Genomic DNA, 16,005 nt, shown 5'->3' with positions numbered 1-16,005 from the left:
TCCATTTATTTGTGTCCTCTTTAATTTCTTTCAGCAACATTTTGTTGTTTCCAGTGTACAAGTCTTTGTCCTCTACGTCTTCAGTTTATTCCTAAGTAATCTTATTCTTTTTGGTGCTATTGTAAATTGAACTGTTTTTGCTTTGTGTATTTTTAAATCTTACATAAATGGTATCATTAAGTATATATATTTTTCACAATTTTCTTTTTCACTATTATTATGGTACATGAAATATTTCACTATTATTATGGCACACTGAAGTGTAACAACATGTACAAGAAAGACACATGATACCTTCAGGACAGCTGTCACCGCTGGGGAGGAAGAGGCAGATGGGATGATGTAAAGAAGAGATTTAGCTGTATCTAGGGGTGTTTTTCTGTTGTAATAGGAGACCTATATAGCAGATTTGTACATTTGCTACATTTTCCTCATTTGAAATACCTTATAATTTTTAAAAAAATTTTAATAAAAGAACTTTAGAAAACGTGAACACATTACTGTGAGGTAAACAAATACGTACTACCTCTTGGGTCATTAACCTGGACTGTCACCTCCAGGCTGATTAATTTTCTGTTGATGTGGCAGAGGGTGACACTATTCAGCTTGTCTCCTTTCATAATACTGAGGTCAAATGAAGCTCAGTCCAAATACAGTTAGGAAAAAGGGATATACTATCAGTAATACTCCATTTTTATTAGGTTTGATGCTTCTGATAGTAGCTAAGCCAATACACACAGGAAGTAGTTTTTGATATTATATATCAAGGTGGATATTTTCCAGGGAAATTCTTAATGCATTAATTTTGATGTGTTTTTTAAATAAACCTACTTTCTTCATGAGCTAAAAAGTAAAACAGGGGGTAATTCTACAGGAAAAATTCAAAAGACACCATTTGAGCTGTCAAGCCAATGGTCTCTACTAGCTTTCCAACACGGAATCTGAAACAAGCACAAGAAAATAACAGCTCTAAGAAGTAATCTGGGCAGTTTTCTTATTAAGGCAAGGCACTGCTTAGAGAAACACTGTATCAGAGTATCAGATTAAGAATAACACTTCAGGGCTTCCCTGGTGGCGCAGTGGTTGAGAATCTGCCTGCTAATTCAGGGGACACGGGTTCGAGCCCTGGTCTGGGAAGATCCCACATGCCACGGAGCAACTAGGCCCGTGAGCCACAACTACTGAGCCTGCGCGTCTGGAGCCTGTGCTCCGCAACAAGAGAGGCCGCGATAGTGAGAGGCCCGCGCGCCGCGATGAAGAGTGGCCCCCACCTGCCGCAACTAGAGAAAGCCCTCGCACAGAAACGAAGACCCAACACAGCCAAAAGTAAAATAAATAAATAAATTAAATTTAAAAAAAAAAAAAGAATAACACTTCAGTGGTGACTCAGTACAGAACTGAAAATTATGCTAAAGTCTACATTTTTGTAGAGTTAACCTTCCCTGAGGAAAATGCTACACTATAATATTTTTTACTATTCAATACATGTAATTTGTTATTCAACCTGATGTACAGTTAAGTGTCCACTTACAAAGCTATTTTTTAAAATAATCAGATAGAAAGGAGGAACATAAAGAATCACATAAATTCATACAAACTATATCATAAGACCATTGTTTATCATAGTTTTCGTTTTAAGACAGTTGTGGGAAATATCTTTTAGTAACAAATGCTTTAGCAATTTTGGCATACAGAATGAATCACAAAATTTAAAGACAACCAAGGAGACCACCCTTAATTCAGGAATTAATCTCATTTACTTGTGACTCTGACGACCACATAGAATGTCACCTTCTCCAGTGTAACAGCCTCATACTTAGCTAGCACACATTAGGTATGTAATAAGTATGTGCTGAATAAATGAACTCTCATTAATTCTTGATGCAGTATTTTCTACCTGGGATCAAGAATCTGCCGTATACTTCAAGCCTCTCTGGGTGTTGTTTCAATGAAATTATATTATTTTGATTTTCATATCCTGTTTAAATCTTTTGATGAAAAGTCGTTTTCCCCCCAGTAAAATGACATCTCAATGCAACTTAGCCATGAGAGGAGAAATGTAGATTAATATTCATTATACTAACTTATATACTATATATAATGAACATATAATATTCATTATACTAACTATATAACTATATAGCAGCTTCTGTGGGTTCATGCTGAAAGTAAAAAAGGACCCAAGTTATAATAGTAACTCTTGGGACTTCCCTGGCGGTCCAGTGGTTAGGACTCGGCACTTTCACTGCTGGGGCCCGGGTTCAGTCCCTGCGGGGAACTAATATCCCACAAGCCGTGTGGCATGCATGCATGCATGAATGAATGAACGAATGAACGAATAAATAAATAACAGTAACTCTTCATGGTATTTTTCTGGCAATCTTAAGCCACAGAATTTAAACACGTCATTCATACCACAGAAGATCAATCTTAAACTAAAGCAGTTCTGTCATGGATACTATCCAAGGGGTTTAAGTTCTTCTAAACAAAAGGAATGTCACTGTCAGGTAAATTTAGCCTAAAGAATGTCTCACAACATGAAATCTCAAGAAAATGTTATATGAGGCTTCAGATTACTTGTTTTAAAAGAAACACAGCTACCATACATTTGGAATTATCATTAAAGATGCTCTTCTCTATAACAAAGGCAAAAGTGTTATTCTCAATAACAAAAGAAAAATCAGGTGTCAGGAAGTGGGTTTAGAATGTGGCTAAGTCTGGGAATACATTTCCTCTTTAACATAAGAGACAAAAACTTCCATTTACGTTCAGCTTCCTAAAGAAGATGAAACAGATACATAGCTATGTCACAGATTCAAAAGATGAGACTCATGGAACGTGTTAAAAATTGTTTTAAATATTCACAGGTAATTTCAAGATTATCAAAAATAAAAAAAATAAAACTCACAGAGAATGTTGGCCCACTGTTGGATGCTACGACATTATAAACTTCATCATGCAGTTTTATTGAGAGCTCCCAGTTGGCCACTTGTGGTTTTACAATAGGCACTCTGAAGTAGAAAGAAAAGAAAAAGAGTTAATAATTTTATATTATTCTCTCTCAGTAAACTGATTTTCCTCTGACATTAAGTGTACAGAGTAAAACCGCCAAACCCTGCATTTCAGAACATTTTATTTCACAAGGTTCTATCCTTGGAAAAAAGCTTTAAGATGGAAACTAGAGAGATTAAAAACAAAAAAGCACACACACACACACACACACACACACACAGAGAGAGCGACACTCCAAAGACAACAGCAGTCATTCTGAAATAACTGTGGTATCATCACCTCGTCTATGAATTTGAGCTGCTTAATTTTGACAGTCCTTCAAAAATTAACCTTCTTTAAGCAATGTTAATTTCTTTTCAATATTTGGTCATTGTTCAAGACCGTTTTTAAAACCTTACAATGCTAATCTTTTCTTTTCTTCCAGGTTGAGTTATAATTCGTATGCAAAAAACTGCACATGTATACAATTTGATGCATTTGGACATATTTATTCACTCATGTTACCATCACCACAATCAAGGTAATAAATATATCCATCACCTCCAAAAGTTTCCTTGTGCCCAACTGTTTTGTTTCAGTTTCTTGTTTGTTTGTTTGTCTGGGTGAGAAAACAACATCAGTGATGCTAGTCTTAACACACAGGTCTTTTCTTGTGAATGATCAATATTACGTGCTCCAGAAAAATGGGGACAAGCAGCCAGAGACAAAAAACATTTTTGGAATACAAATGTTTCTCCCCAGTTTTATTTTTTTAATTTTTTTTTTATTTTTGGCTGTGTTGGGTCTTCGTTTCTGTGTGAGGGCTTTCTCTAGTTGTGGCGAGCGGGGGCCACTCTTCATCGCGGTGCGCGGGCCTCTCACTATCATGGCCTCTCTTGTTGCGGAGCACAGGCTCCAGATGCACAGGCTCGGTAGTTGTGGCTCACGGGCCCAGCTGCTCCGTGGCATGTGGGATCTCCCCAGACCAGAGCTCGAACCCGTGTCCCCTGCATTGGCAGGCAGATTCTCAACCACTGCACCACCAGGGAAGCCCCCAAATTTTTAAAGTAACAAAATTTTAATGATTTCTGAATTAACCTAATTTAAGTATGGCATATTTACATTATTTATAGTTGTGAAGTAATATTGACTAAGCACTAAACATGTAGTATCAAGACTCTGGCTTAATTCTTAGTTCTAAAAAAATGTTGCAGGCTACGTTTTAATTTAACACCCCCCTGAATTTCAAAGGAGCCTCTGTGTAGTCAATAAAAAAAAAGTCATAGTCAAAAAAAAAATTATGATTAGAATCAAATCACCTCTAGTCACGATGTCTAACGGAGGATGATTAATAAATTTAGGTGAATATTTGTATTCAGCACACTACTTACTGAATTATTTTCTGAAGATGAAGAAAATGTTTTTAATACTACACCGATAAAAATTAAAGTTTAAAAAAATGCATAAACAAATCAAGACTAATGCACACCGTAGGCCTGGAAGATTCTTTTTTGGCAATCTGAAGAGGATCGTTTCAGAGGACAGAGCTTCACGCACGAAAGCTTGAAAGAACAACAGGGGAGGAGAGAGGAGGGAGAGGAGGAGCGGGGAGAGAGAGAGAGAAGGCACATGGGGCGGAGAGGAGGGAAAGGAGGAGGGTGACTCCGCGATCCAGCGTGGCCTCTGTTGGCATCTTGTCCACAGGGCATCTGTTTGTTCATGTTTGTCTCCCCCATTGGCCTGTGGGCTCCTAAAAGCCCAAGATCATGCCTTATTTTATATCCTCAAGCCTCAGCACAGGCTGGGGAGAAAGGGCTGAGGGGGAAAGTGGGAAAGAAGCAGTGGAGCATCCACTAGGTGCCAAGCCCCTCACAGGAGATGCCGTGTCTCCCCAGGGACACGGCGTGAGCCTCGAGCTCCCAGGCTCCCCCCGGCGGCCTGGGACGGTGTGCACGACCTCACTACGCTCACCTGGTTCAGCTTCAAATGAGCTGAACGCCCCATCCGCTCAGGAGTGCTGCGACGACAGAAACCACCTCACAGCTAGGTTACTGTGCAGCCTGCCTTCCTGGACTCCGCTATCCTCGGTAATTAGATCACGCTCCTGCGCAAGACTGTTCCACGGTTTTCTATTTTACATCAGGTTAAACCTTAATTAATCAACCTATCATTCAAGTTTCCTAAAGAATAAGTCCCCACTCTCTGCATTTAATTTTATTTCTGATTATTCTCTGACTTGTATATCTAGTTGGGCCAAGGCCTGAAATTCCTTCACAAACCAAACTGAGCCAAGCTGACATGAGCGGGAGAACCAAGCACAGTGGTTACAAACTCAGGCGCGAGTGACTTGCCCAAGTTGGTAGAAAACCCAGCTCTGTCATTAATCAGCTCTGATCTTGAGCAGAAGTCTGTTTCCTTATGTATAACATTAAGATATAATAGCGTCTGCATCATAGTGATGTATTGAGGATAAAATTAAATAATGCATATAAGTGTTCATTTTTATTATGATGATTAGTCCCAACTCTAGGCCTATACTCTTGTTTTCCCCCATAACTGAAATCCCATTAAGGAAACTTTAAATTCCTTCTCTCTGCTTCTCAAACTAACAGATTTTTCAAAAAGAATATTTATCTTCCTCACCTAATTATAGTACAAACTTCAGTGATCTCCTTTCTACTTAACCTCTAGTATACGCTTAATACTTTTCACAATTCAGTGGCCCAATAAGTCTTTCAAGCAAATGTGGAGCCCAATTTCCCAAGAGGCTTCTTGGGAAGTTGTTGATCCTGACATCCTGTTCGAAAGCAGAACACATTTTCCCACAGAAAGCAATCTTACAGATGGTGGCGAGATGTAGTCGCCACTCTTTGGAACCTAACTACTATTTATTTTTCCACTGTTTTATTTTGATCCACATCTGTTTCATATGTTTTAGAACCTGCCCCAAGAGGACCTGTAGAGAGCGCATAGGCTCTTCTGAGTTGAAATGCTTAGGTCTAATCTCAGCCCGTTCTCTTACTAGCTTTGTACCAGGAGCTCATTCAATCCTTTTGAACCAAAATTTCCACACCTGTAAATTAAGGATCAGAGCAGAGTTGGTGAGGCAACAGGGGAAAGCTGCTGCTGCTTCTGAGCATACGACTCCTGAAGCAGCACTTTTCTAACCATATAGAAAGAGGCTTCTCTGTGAAAGCAAGACCTTGAGACACCAAGAAAAGAGGGACAAACTGTGGAATCTCTTTATATGAGTTCACTCTTCTACAAACAAAGTTTGCTAAGATTCCTTCTGGCTTTACATAAGTTTGAAAGTAGTTTGTTTTGTTTTGTTTTTGAATAAAATGGATGGGGTTGGGCATATATGCCCAATATAAATATCAATAAGCTCTACAATAGAAATAAACTATAACTATAAAGATAATAATACGTATCAACCTGAAAGTATATGTGCTCTATTTCTGCAAAATTATTGAAACCAGATTAACAAGAATTACTTCGAAGCAATGAAATTAACTCCACCAGCACAAACATGTCTATAATGATAATAATTACCTAAAGTTATATTTTAAATTTTAAAAAAGAATCATATTTCTTCACTAAATCCAAAACAGTCTCAAAGAAGATTTTATGAACAACTCTCTGAAAGGGGGGGGGAGGGGTGGGAGTCTTGGAGCTTTACTCAACTCACTGTAGTAATGATATACAGAAAAGAGCCCCCTCGTCTGAAGTGTGTGTCTAGTTAAAGAGGCTGATATCTGATCAAAAATTTCATCTATGTGACTTATTAGTTAACTGGAAAGCTGATACCATTTAAGCTACTACTTCAAAAACAAACAAACAAACCAGTAAAAAGGAATTCACATAAACAGCTACTCACAAAGTAAATCAAATAACAGCTCTTACCCAGACCTGTCCACTTTGATTATCGTCAGCCAAAATGAATATGCTCAATTAAACTAAATTTTTCTACATTTTATGGTAAAAAGCTGTCAGCTGATTGTCACAACTGTTAATGCTAATACATTTCAACTTATTGGAATACTTTACTCAAAAAGGTGCAAGGAATACTAACTCAAGTATGTTGCTATTGCATGTCATTTGTTAAAGCAGATTCTGTGTAAACATAACTAACAGCATCTTTAGTTATCAAGGATTATAAGCATCTCAAAACCGTAGTATCAGACACTCAGAAATGCTGGTTTACAGTTGTGCCATTACCTATTTAGGAGTGAAATACTGAGTTAAAACAATGTTAGTGGTCAAAGAATCATTAAGCAATCCTTCATCATAACTTTCACAGTGGGTGGTCTGTAAAATGATCAAGAATAATATGCTGCATTCCACGGCTGCAGAGGTCAGCTTCTGCATACAAATCTTTGCAGGAAGAAAAAGGCCTTCAGAAAAGTGGGCCATTCATCTGCACCAAGTTCAGAGAATTTCCAGCACGGTGAAAAGATATGTTATGCAAGCACATAGATGTATTCAGTGGGGGTAGACAGAACCAGCTACATGGAGACTACAAAGGAGCCCTCCCATGGCTCATGAATAAGTCGAGGAAATGATCAGAAAAAAAAGGAGAGAGATGTTTAGACAGATGGCCCACTTAAAATGCCTGAGACAGGGCATAAGCAATTTTAATGAAACTTTAGATCTAGCATATGAATTGCGTCTTATTTCCTCCAGAAAAAAAAAAAAAAAAAACCCAAAGAAGACAAAAATTCAACAATTTGCTGAAAAACCCACTTTTAGCAAGTTGGGGTGGAGGAAGAGTTTTATTAGTGTGATAAATTCACATAAAATTCTTCACAAAGCCATCAGCTATCAAAATGAATATACAAAGCATGGAATGAACAGATTAAAAGAATTTTAAACAGAAGTCTACTGCCAAACCAAACAAAAATCTAAGCCTTATTATGTGAGAACTTACAACACTCCAACATTAAAGTTCACTGCAGAAGAAAGATAAAAGCAGCATTTTCAGAGAAACTCTTCAAAGCTAGAACTTGTTACAGTGGAGGAATAGACTTCTGACTGTATGCAGTTTAAAATGTGTACATTAGAATGTAGGAGACTGTGTAGAAGAATGTGTATCACAAAATAGTGCTAGAAAGAGTTAAGGAACGTTACCAAGTCTGGAGTCTTAGCATTACACAAATGACACCTGAATCTAGAAATGGAGAGTATGACTTATAATCTTAAACACATTTTAATATTATGCAAAGCCTATTTTCTTCTTCCACCAATAAGGGTTTATGGTTCTCAATTTGAACTTTGGGCACAACTAGTGAAGAAAGGCAATGATGGTGGTGATTAACCATCACCCCTGCAGGCCCTCATGTCTGACTGATTGATCACTGACCACAAAAGCTACATGACCTTTACAAGTTACTATACTCCTTGTGCCTCAGTTTCCTTATCAGTAAGACAAAGACAATAAGAATACTTAATTCACATGTTGATTAAATGAAATAAAAGGTATAAAATGGTTAGACTGGTGCTTGGCACATAAAGGCTAAATAAGAGACACTATCATCATTATCATAATTTGGTGCAATAATATCTGAAGTCCGCCTCTATTATTTCAACAACTTGTTGTTCAACATTAACATACAATTTACATACAGTGAAATTCAGAAACCTTAAGTTCCATCATTTATCTTCCCCACAACAGCTCAACAATAGCGTCACATAAACAAACTTCAAAAATATGCATTCTCGTGTGTGGTTTTTGCCCGCTATAATTCTTCTGAGGTTCATTCAAGTTGGATCATTCATTCTTTTTCGATTGTGGAGCAGTACTCTACTGTATAATACAAGCATACTAAAATGCGTTCACCCTTTTGTTGATGGGCATTTGGGTTGTTTCCAGTTTGTGACTCTTATGAACAAAGCCGCTATAAACATTCTTTGTACAAGTCTTTTTTGAGGACTTACGTTTTCATTTCTTGTGGGTAAAAAATCTAGGAGTGGAAGTTCTACCGTGAACGTATGTTTACTTTTACAAAAACTGCCAAACTGTTTTCCAAAGTATTAAAACATACTTATACTCCCATCAGCAATGGAGTTTGCTCCACAGCCTTGCCACCATGTGCTGGTGTTAGTCTTTCTACTTCTAGCCAGACTGGGGGCTGAGAAACCACATCTCTTCATAGTTTAATATGCATTTCCCTTAGGACTAATAATGTTGAACACCTACACGTTAGTGCTTATTGGCCACTTGTACTCAAGTTTTTGCCCATTTTGTATTAGGATGTTGGCCTTATTATTACTGATTTGCAGGAGCTCTTTACTTCAGATAGAAAGCCTTTGTCAGATTTATGTATTATTAATATGTTCTCCCCCTCTGTGGCTTGCTTATTAATTTTCTTAAAAAATCTTACCTTCAGGAGAATTTTTAATTAAAAAATTAATTTTTACTCTTTTACAGCAGTTTAAGGTTTTCAGAAAACTTCAGCAGGAAGTACAAAGATTTTCCCAAACATACCCTCACTCACCCCACCCCGACACAGTATCCCTGTTAATTAACATCCTGCATTAGTGCAGTACATCTGTTACAACTGATGAACCAAAGCTGATACATTATTATTATTAACTAACGCCCACAGGGATCACTGTTTGTGTTGTACATTCTAGGGTCTGAACAAAGGTATAAGGACATGTATCTACCATTAAAGTATCATACAGAATAGATTCCCTGCCCTAAAAAATCCCGTGCTCTACCTATTCAACCTCCCGTCCTCACCCCCGCCAAATCCCTGACAACCACTGATCTTTACTGTCTCCACAGTTTTGCCTTTTCCAGAATGTTGTACAGCTAGAATCATACGGAACATAGCCTTTTCAGATTGGCTTCTTTTCATTTAGTATTATGCATTTAAGGTTCCATGTCTTTTGTAATTACAGAAGAAATATTCTTAAAGAAAACGCCATCATGCTAGAAGAAAGATACAATGATGTCTCATTTTAATTTCTAAAATTTGAACTTCTATTACACCATCAGGAAAATAAATTCTTAAATATAAAATATATAATAATTTTTTAAAACTGTAAACAGCTTTAGTGACATAAAATTCACACATCATAAATTTAACTCACCTGAAGTGTACAATGCATTGGTTTTTGGTATATTCACGGAGTTGTGTATCCACCACCACAACCAATTTTAAAACATTTTCATAACCCCAAAAGGAAACTTTGGACCCATTAGCGGTCATTTCACATTTCCCCCTCTAGCCTATGCAGTCCTATGCAGCTACTAATGTACACTCTATTTCTACACTTTGCTTATTCTAGACATTTCATATATAATGAATCATAAAATTTGTAGTCTCTTGTGCCTGTCTTATTTCATTTAGCATAGTGTTTTCAAATTTCACTCATGTTGCATGAAGTATCTCATTTATTTTTATTACTGAATAATATTCCATTCTATAAATACACCACATTTCATTTAACATTATATATCTATTAATCACTTCATGGACGTTAGGGTTGTTTCCACTGCCTGCTTATTATGAAAAATGCCCACTATGAACATTTGTATACAACATTTGTGTGGACATATGGGTTAATCTCCCTCGGGTATATACAGCTGAGAGTGGAAGAGCTGGGTCATGTGATGCTGTCTTACATTTTGAGAAACTGCCAAATTATTTCCAGGTTTGCATCATTTTACTCATAAATTTCCACCAGGAATGTATAAGTGTCCCAATTTCTCCACATCATCAGCAACACTTTGTTATTGTCTTTTTGATTATAGTCAGCCTAGTGTATGGAAAGCGGTATCTCATTTTGATTTTGATTTGCATTTCCCTAATAACTAGTGATGCTGAGCATCTTTTCATGGGCTTGTTCAGCATTTGTATATCTTCGCTGGAAAAATTTCTATTCATTCCTTTGCCCATTTTTTAATTGGGTTGTCTTTTTTATTACTGAGTTATAAGAATTCTTTATATATTCTAGACAAAAATCTCTTATCAAATATATGATTTGCAAGTATTTTCCTCCATTCTGTAGGCTGTCTTTTCACTTACTTGATGGCTGTCCTTTAAAACACAAAAGCTCTTAATTTTGATTAAATACAATTTATCTATTTTTTTTCTTTTGTTGCTTATGCATTTGGCTCTTACATAAGAAATCACTGACTAACCAAAAGTAATAAAGATTAACTCCTATGTTTCCTTCTAAGAGTTTTGTAGTTTAGCTCTTAGTTTCATGCTTTTTTTTTTTTTTAAAGATTTATTGATTGATTGATTGATTGATTGCTATGTTGGGTCTTCGTTTCTGTGCTAGGGCTTTCTCTAGCTGCGGCAAGTGGGGGCCACTCTTCATCGCGGTGCGCGGGCCTCTCACTATCGCGGCCTCTCTTGTTGCGGAGCACAGGCTCCAGACGCGCAGGCTCAGCAGTTGTGGTTCACGGGCCCAGTTGCTCCACGGCATGTGGGATCCTCCCAGACCAGGGAACGAACCCGTGTCCCCTGCATTAGCAGGCAGATTCTCAACCACTGCGCCACCAGGGAAGCCCTTCATGCTTTTTTTTAAAGCTCATTTTTGTGCACAGTGTAGGGAGGGATCCAACTTCAATTTCTGACATGGAGATATCCAGCTACCCCAGCAGCATTTATTGAAAACAATTATTCTTTACCCATTGGATTGTCTTCATAACACTTGTTGAAATCAACTGATCATACTGTTAACAATTTATTTCTGGACTCTTAGTTCTATTCCATTGATCAACACATCTACTATCCTATGCCAGTACCACACTGTCTTGATTACTGTAACTTTGTACTAAGTTTTGAAATCGGGAAGTATGAGTCCCCCAGCTTTGTTCTTCTTTTTCGAGATTGTTTTGGTTATGCTGAATCTCTTGCATTTTCGTACAAATTTTGGAATATGATTATTTCTGCAGAAAAACACAGCTGGGGTTTAATAGGGATTGCATCAAATCTGTATGTCATTAATATTAGGTCCTCTGATCTGTGAATGTGGGATGCTAACCCATTTATTTAAATTGTCTTTATTTCAACCATTGTTTTGTAGTTTTCGGTACACAAGTCTTACACTTTTTTTAAAAAAAATTTGTGCTTAAGTACTGTATTCTTTTTGGTGTTTTTGTAAAATAAAATTGTTTTGTTAATTTTATTTTTGGTTTGTAACACCGCTATTGCAAAAAAATAAAATCGATATTTACATATCATTCTTATATTCCACAACCTTGCAAAAGTCATTTATTAGTTCTAATAGGTTTTTTTGTGAATTCCTTAAGATTTTCTACATACAAGATCATGTCACCTGCAAACAGAGGTAGTTTTACTTCTTCCCCATCTTGATACCTTTAATTCTTCTTGCCAAACTGCCCAAGCTAGGAACTCGAGTACAATGTTGAAAAAACTAACAGCAAACTTCCTTGTCTTATTCCTGACCTTAGCAGAAAAAACATTCAGTTGTATACCACTAAATATGATGTTAGCTGTGGATTTTTTGTAGATGGCCTTCATTAGGTTGAGGAAGTTCCCTTCTATTCCTAATTGGATTTGAGTGTTTTGGTTTTTTGTTTTTTTTTTTTACTAGATTTATTGATTTATTTTGGCTGCGTTGGGTCTTCGTTGTTGCATACAGGCTTTCTCTCTAGTTGTGGCGAGCGGGGGCTACCCTTCGTTGCAGTGCACAGGCTTCTCACTGCGGTAGCTTCTCTTGCTGCGGAGCACGGGCTCTAGGCACACGGGCTTCAGTAGTTGCGGCACATGGGCTCAGTAGTTGTGGCTTGCAGGCTCTAGAGCACAGGCTCAGTAGTTGTGGCTCACGGGCTCTAGAGCACAGGCTCAGTAGTTGTGACGCACGGGCTTCGTTGCTCCACGGCACGTGGGATCTTCCCAGACCAGGGCTCGAACCTGTGTCCCCTGCATTGGCAGGCGGATTCTTAACCACTGCACACCAGGGAAGTCCCTGGTTGAGTGTTTTTATCATGAAAGGCTGCTGGATTTTGCCAAACATTTTTCCTGCATTTATTGAGATAATCCTGTGATTTTTCCCCTTTACTCTATTAACATGATTTATCACATTGACTGATTTTTGGATGTTAAACCAACTGTGTATACTAGGATAAAACTCACTTGGTTATGGTATATAATCATTTTATATATTCATGAATTTAGTTTGCTAGTATTCTGTTGAGGATTTTTTGCATTAATATATATGAGGGATATTGGTCTTCAGTTTTCTTTTAACATCTTTATCTGGATTTGGTATCATGGTAATACTGGCCTTGGAGAATGAGCTGCAAATTTTATCCTTCTTTTCTATTTTTGGAAGAGTTTGTGAAAGATTAGTATTAATTAATTTCTTTCTAAATACTTCACTGAATTCACCAGTGAAGCCATCTAGTCCTGGGTTCTTCTTTCTGGGAAGTTTTGTAATGACTAATTCAATCTCTTTCAGGTCTATTCAGATTTTCTATTTCCTCTTGAGTTAGTGTCAGTAGCTTGCATCTTTCTACAAATTTCTCCATTTTATCTAAGTTGGCATGCAATTGTTCACATTATTTCCTTATAATCCTTTTAATTTCTGTAAGGTCTGTATGTATAATCCCTATTTCATTACTGATTTTAGCTATTTGAGTCTCTTTCTCTCTTGGCCAGTCTACCTAAAAGTTTGTCATTTCTGCTGATCTTCCCAAGGACCAAATTCTGCTTTTACTGATCTCCTCTATTGTTGTTCTATTCTCTATTTCATTTATTTCCTCTCTGATCTTTAGTATTTTCTTCCCTCTGCTTGCTTTGGGTTTAGTTTGCTCTTCTTTTCCTATTTTCCTAAAGTGGAAGATGAGGTGACTGATATGAGATCTTCTTTTTTAATATGTGTTTACAGTTCTAAATTTCCCCCTAACCACTGCTTTAGATGCATCCCGTAAGTTTTGAATGTTCTGATCTTGTTTTAATTCATTTCAAAGTATTTTATAATTTCTTTGTGATTTCTTCTTCATTCTATTAGTTATTTAGGAGTGAATTATTTAATTTCCACAAATTTGTGAATTTCCCAAATTTCCTTTTTTGTTGATTTCTAATTTCATTCAACTGTGGTTGGAGAACATACTTTGTAAGATTTCAATCTCATTGAATTTATCAAGGCTTGTTCTGTGGCCTAGCATATGACATGGTTTACCCTGGAAAACGTTACCCTTGCACTTGAGAAGTTGCGTGTTCTCCAGTTGAATGTATTGTTCTAAATAGATAACTATTAGATCTATTTGGTTTATAGTGTTGTACAAGTCTTCTACTTCCTTGTTGATCGTGTCTAGTTGTTCTATCCATTATTGAAAGTGGAGTATTAAAATCTCCAACTATTATTGTTGAATCGTTAATTTCTCCTTTCAGTTGTCTCAGTTTTGCTTCATGTATTTGGGGATTGCATTATTGGGTAACATATATGCTCAAAATCATTATAGCTTTCTCAAGGATTGATTGTTTTATCATTATAAAATATCCCTCTGTCTCCAGTAACAATTTCTTAAAATTATGTTGACTGATATTAGTATTATTAATAATAATTATACTAGTATTACAAACATAGTATGTCTGATAACTCTCTCCTTTTACCTTCAGCTACTGTGTCTTTGAGTCAAAGTATATCTATTGTAGAAAGCATATAATTTGGACTTCCCTGGTGGCGCAGTGGTTAAGAAAGCATATAATTTGATCTTTTTTTTTTTTTAGCATCTTTATTGGAGTATAATTGCTTTACAATGGTGTGTTAGTTTCTGCTTTATAACAAAGTGAATCAGCTATTGATCTTGTTTTTTATCCCCTATACCAATATCTGCCCTTGACTGGAGTGCTTATTCTATTTATTGATACATTAAATTAAGCAGGATTTATTTTTTGCTCATTAAGCAGGATTTATTTTTTGCTTTTACTTTTACTTTTTGCTTTCTATCTCATATCTTTTTTGTTCTTCTATTCCTCCATTACTGCCTTCTTTTGTTTAAATAGATATTTCCTAGTGTACCAATTTAATTCCCTTGATGGTTCATATACTATTTTCAAAAGCTATTTTCTTAGTGGTTACCTTAGGGATTACAATTAGCACCTTAGATTTAACCACCATAGTTTGGATTAATGCTAACTTAATTGCAAAAGCATATAGAAAATTTGCTCTGATATAGCTTTGTTTTCCCTACCGTTTGTCTTCCTGTTGTTATACAAGTTATATCTGTACATATTGTGCGCCTATCAACTTAGAATTATAATTATTGCATTATGCAGTTGTCTTTTAAAGCAGAAAGAAAACAAAAAGATATTACAAACTAAAAATACGTTTATATTGTCTTTTATATTTACTGATGTAGTAATCTTTAACCAGTGCTCTTTTTTTTTTTTTTTTGGAGGGTTTTCATTTTTGTTTTTAATGACTAATCTTGCTTTTTGTCACTTGGTAACCAGTGCTCTTTTTAATTCACATGTATTTAACAGTTTCCGTTTAATGTCCTTTCATTTCACCCTGAAGAACTTCCTTTCATAGTTCCTGTTGGATAGGTCTGGTAGCATTGGATTCTCTTGGGTTTTGTTCAGAATGTCTTAATGTCTCCTTCATGTTTAAAAGATAGTTTTGCTGGATATAGCGTTCTTTGTTGACATTCTTTTTTTTTTTTTAATTCTTCAGCACTTTATATATACCATCCCATTCTCTTCTGGACAACCTGGTGATGTCCAGAAGAGAATGGGAGCTCTTAACCTTATTAAGGATCCCGTTTACATGATGAGCCATTTTTCTCATGCTGCTTTTAAGATTCTTTTTGGTTTTTGACAGTTTGACTATGCTCTGTGTAGGTGTAGATATCTTTGAGCTTATTCTACGTTGGAGCTTATTAAGCGTTTTGAATGTGCAGATTAATGTTTTTCATCAGATTTGGGATGTTTTCAGTCACGCTTTCTTTAAATATTCTTTCTGCTCCTTTATCTTTCTTCTCTTCTGCTTCTGGGACTCTCAGCATGCATGTTGGTATATCTGATGGTG

The 16,005-nt window shown here is 36.5% G+C and overlaps 1 protein-coding gene across 1 annotated transcript in view; it reads right to left on the bottom strand.

The window, feature by feature from the left end:
- PCCA (propionyl-CoA carboxylase subunit alpha) overlaps window positions 1-16,005 on the bottom strand; it is a 374,750-nt gene that overhangs the window by 134,249 nt on the left and 224,496 nt on the right. The window contains exon 19 of the mRNA XM_059903326.1: window positions 2,909-3,011. Within this exon, the coding sequence (XP_059759309.1) occupies window positions 2,909-3,011 (103 nt within the window). The remainder of the gene's footprint in view (window positions 1-2,908; window positions 3,012-16,005) is intronic.

Source organism: Balaenoptera ricei, chromosome 18, assembly GCF_028023285.1.
Source record: "Balaenoptera ricei isolate mBalRic1 chromosome 18, mBalRic1.hap2, whole genome shotgun sequence".
In the NCBI taxonomy this organism is placed as follows: Eukaryota; Metazoa; Chordata; class Mammalia; order Artiodactyla; family Balaenopteridae; genus Balaenoptera; species Balaenoptera ricei.
Note: the sequence above shows the minus strand (reverse complement) of the source record. Positions and strands in the feature narration are given on the sequence as shown.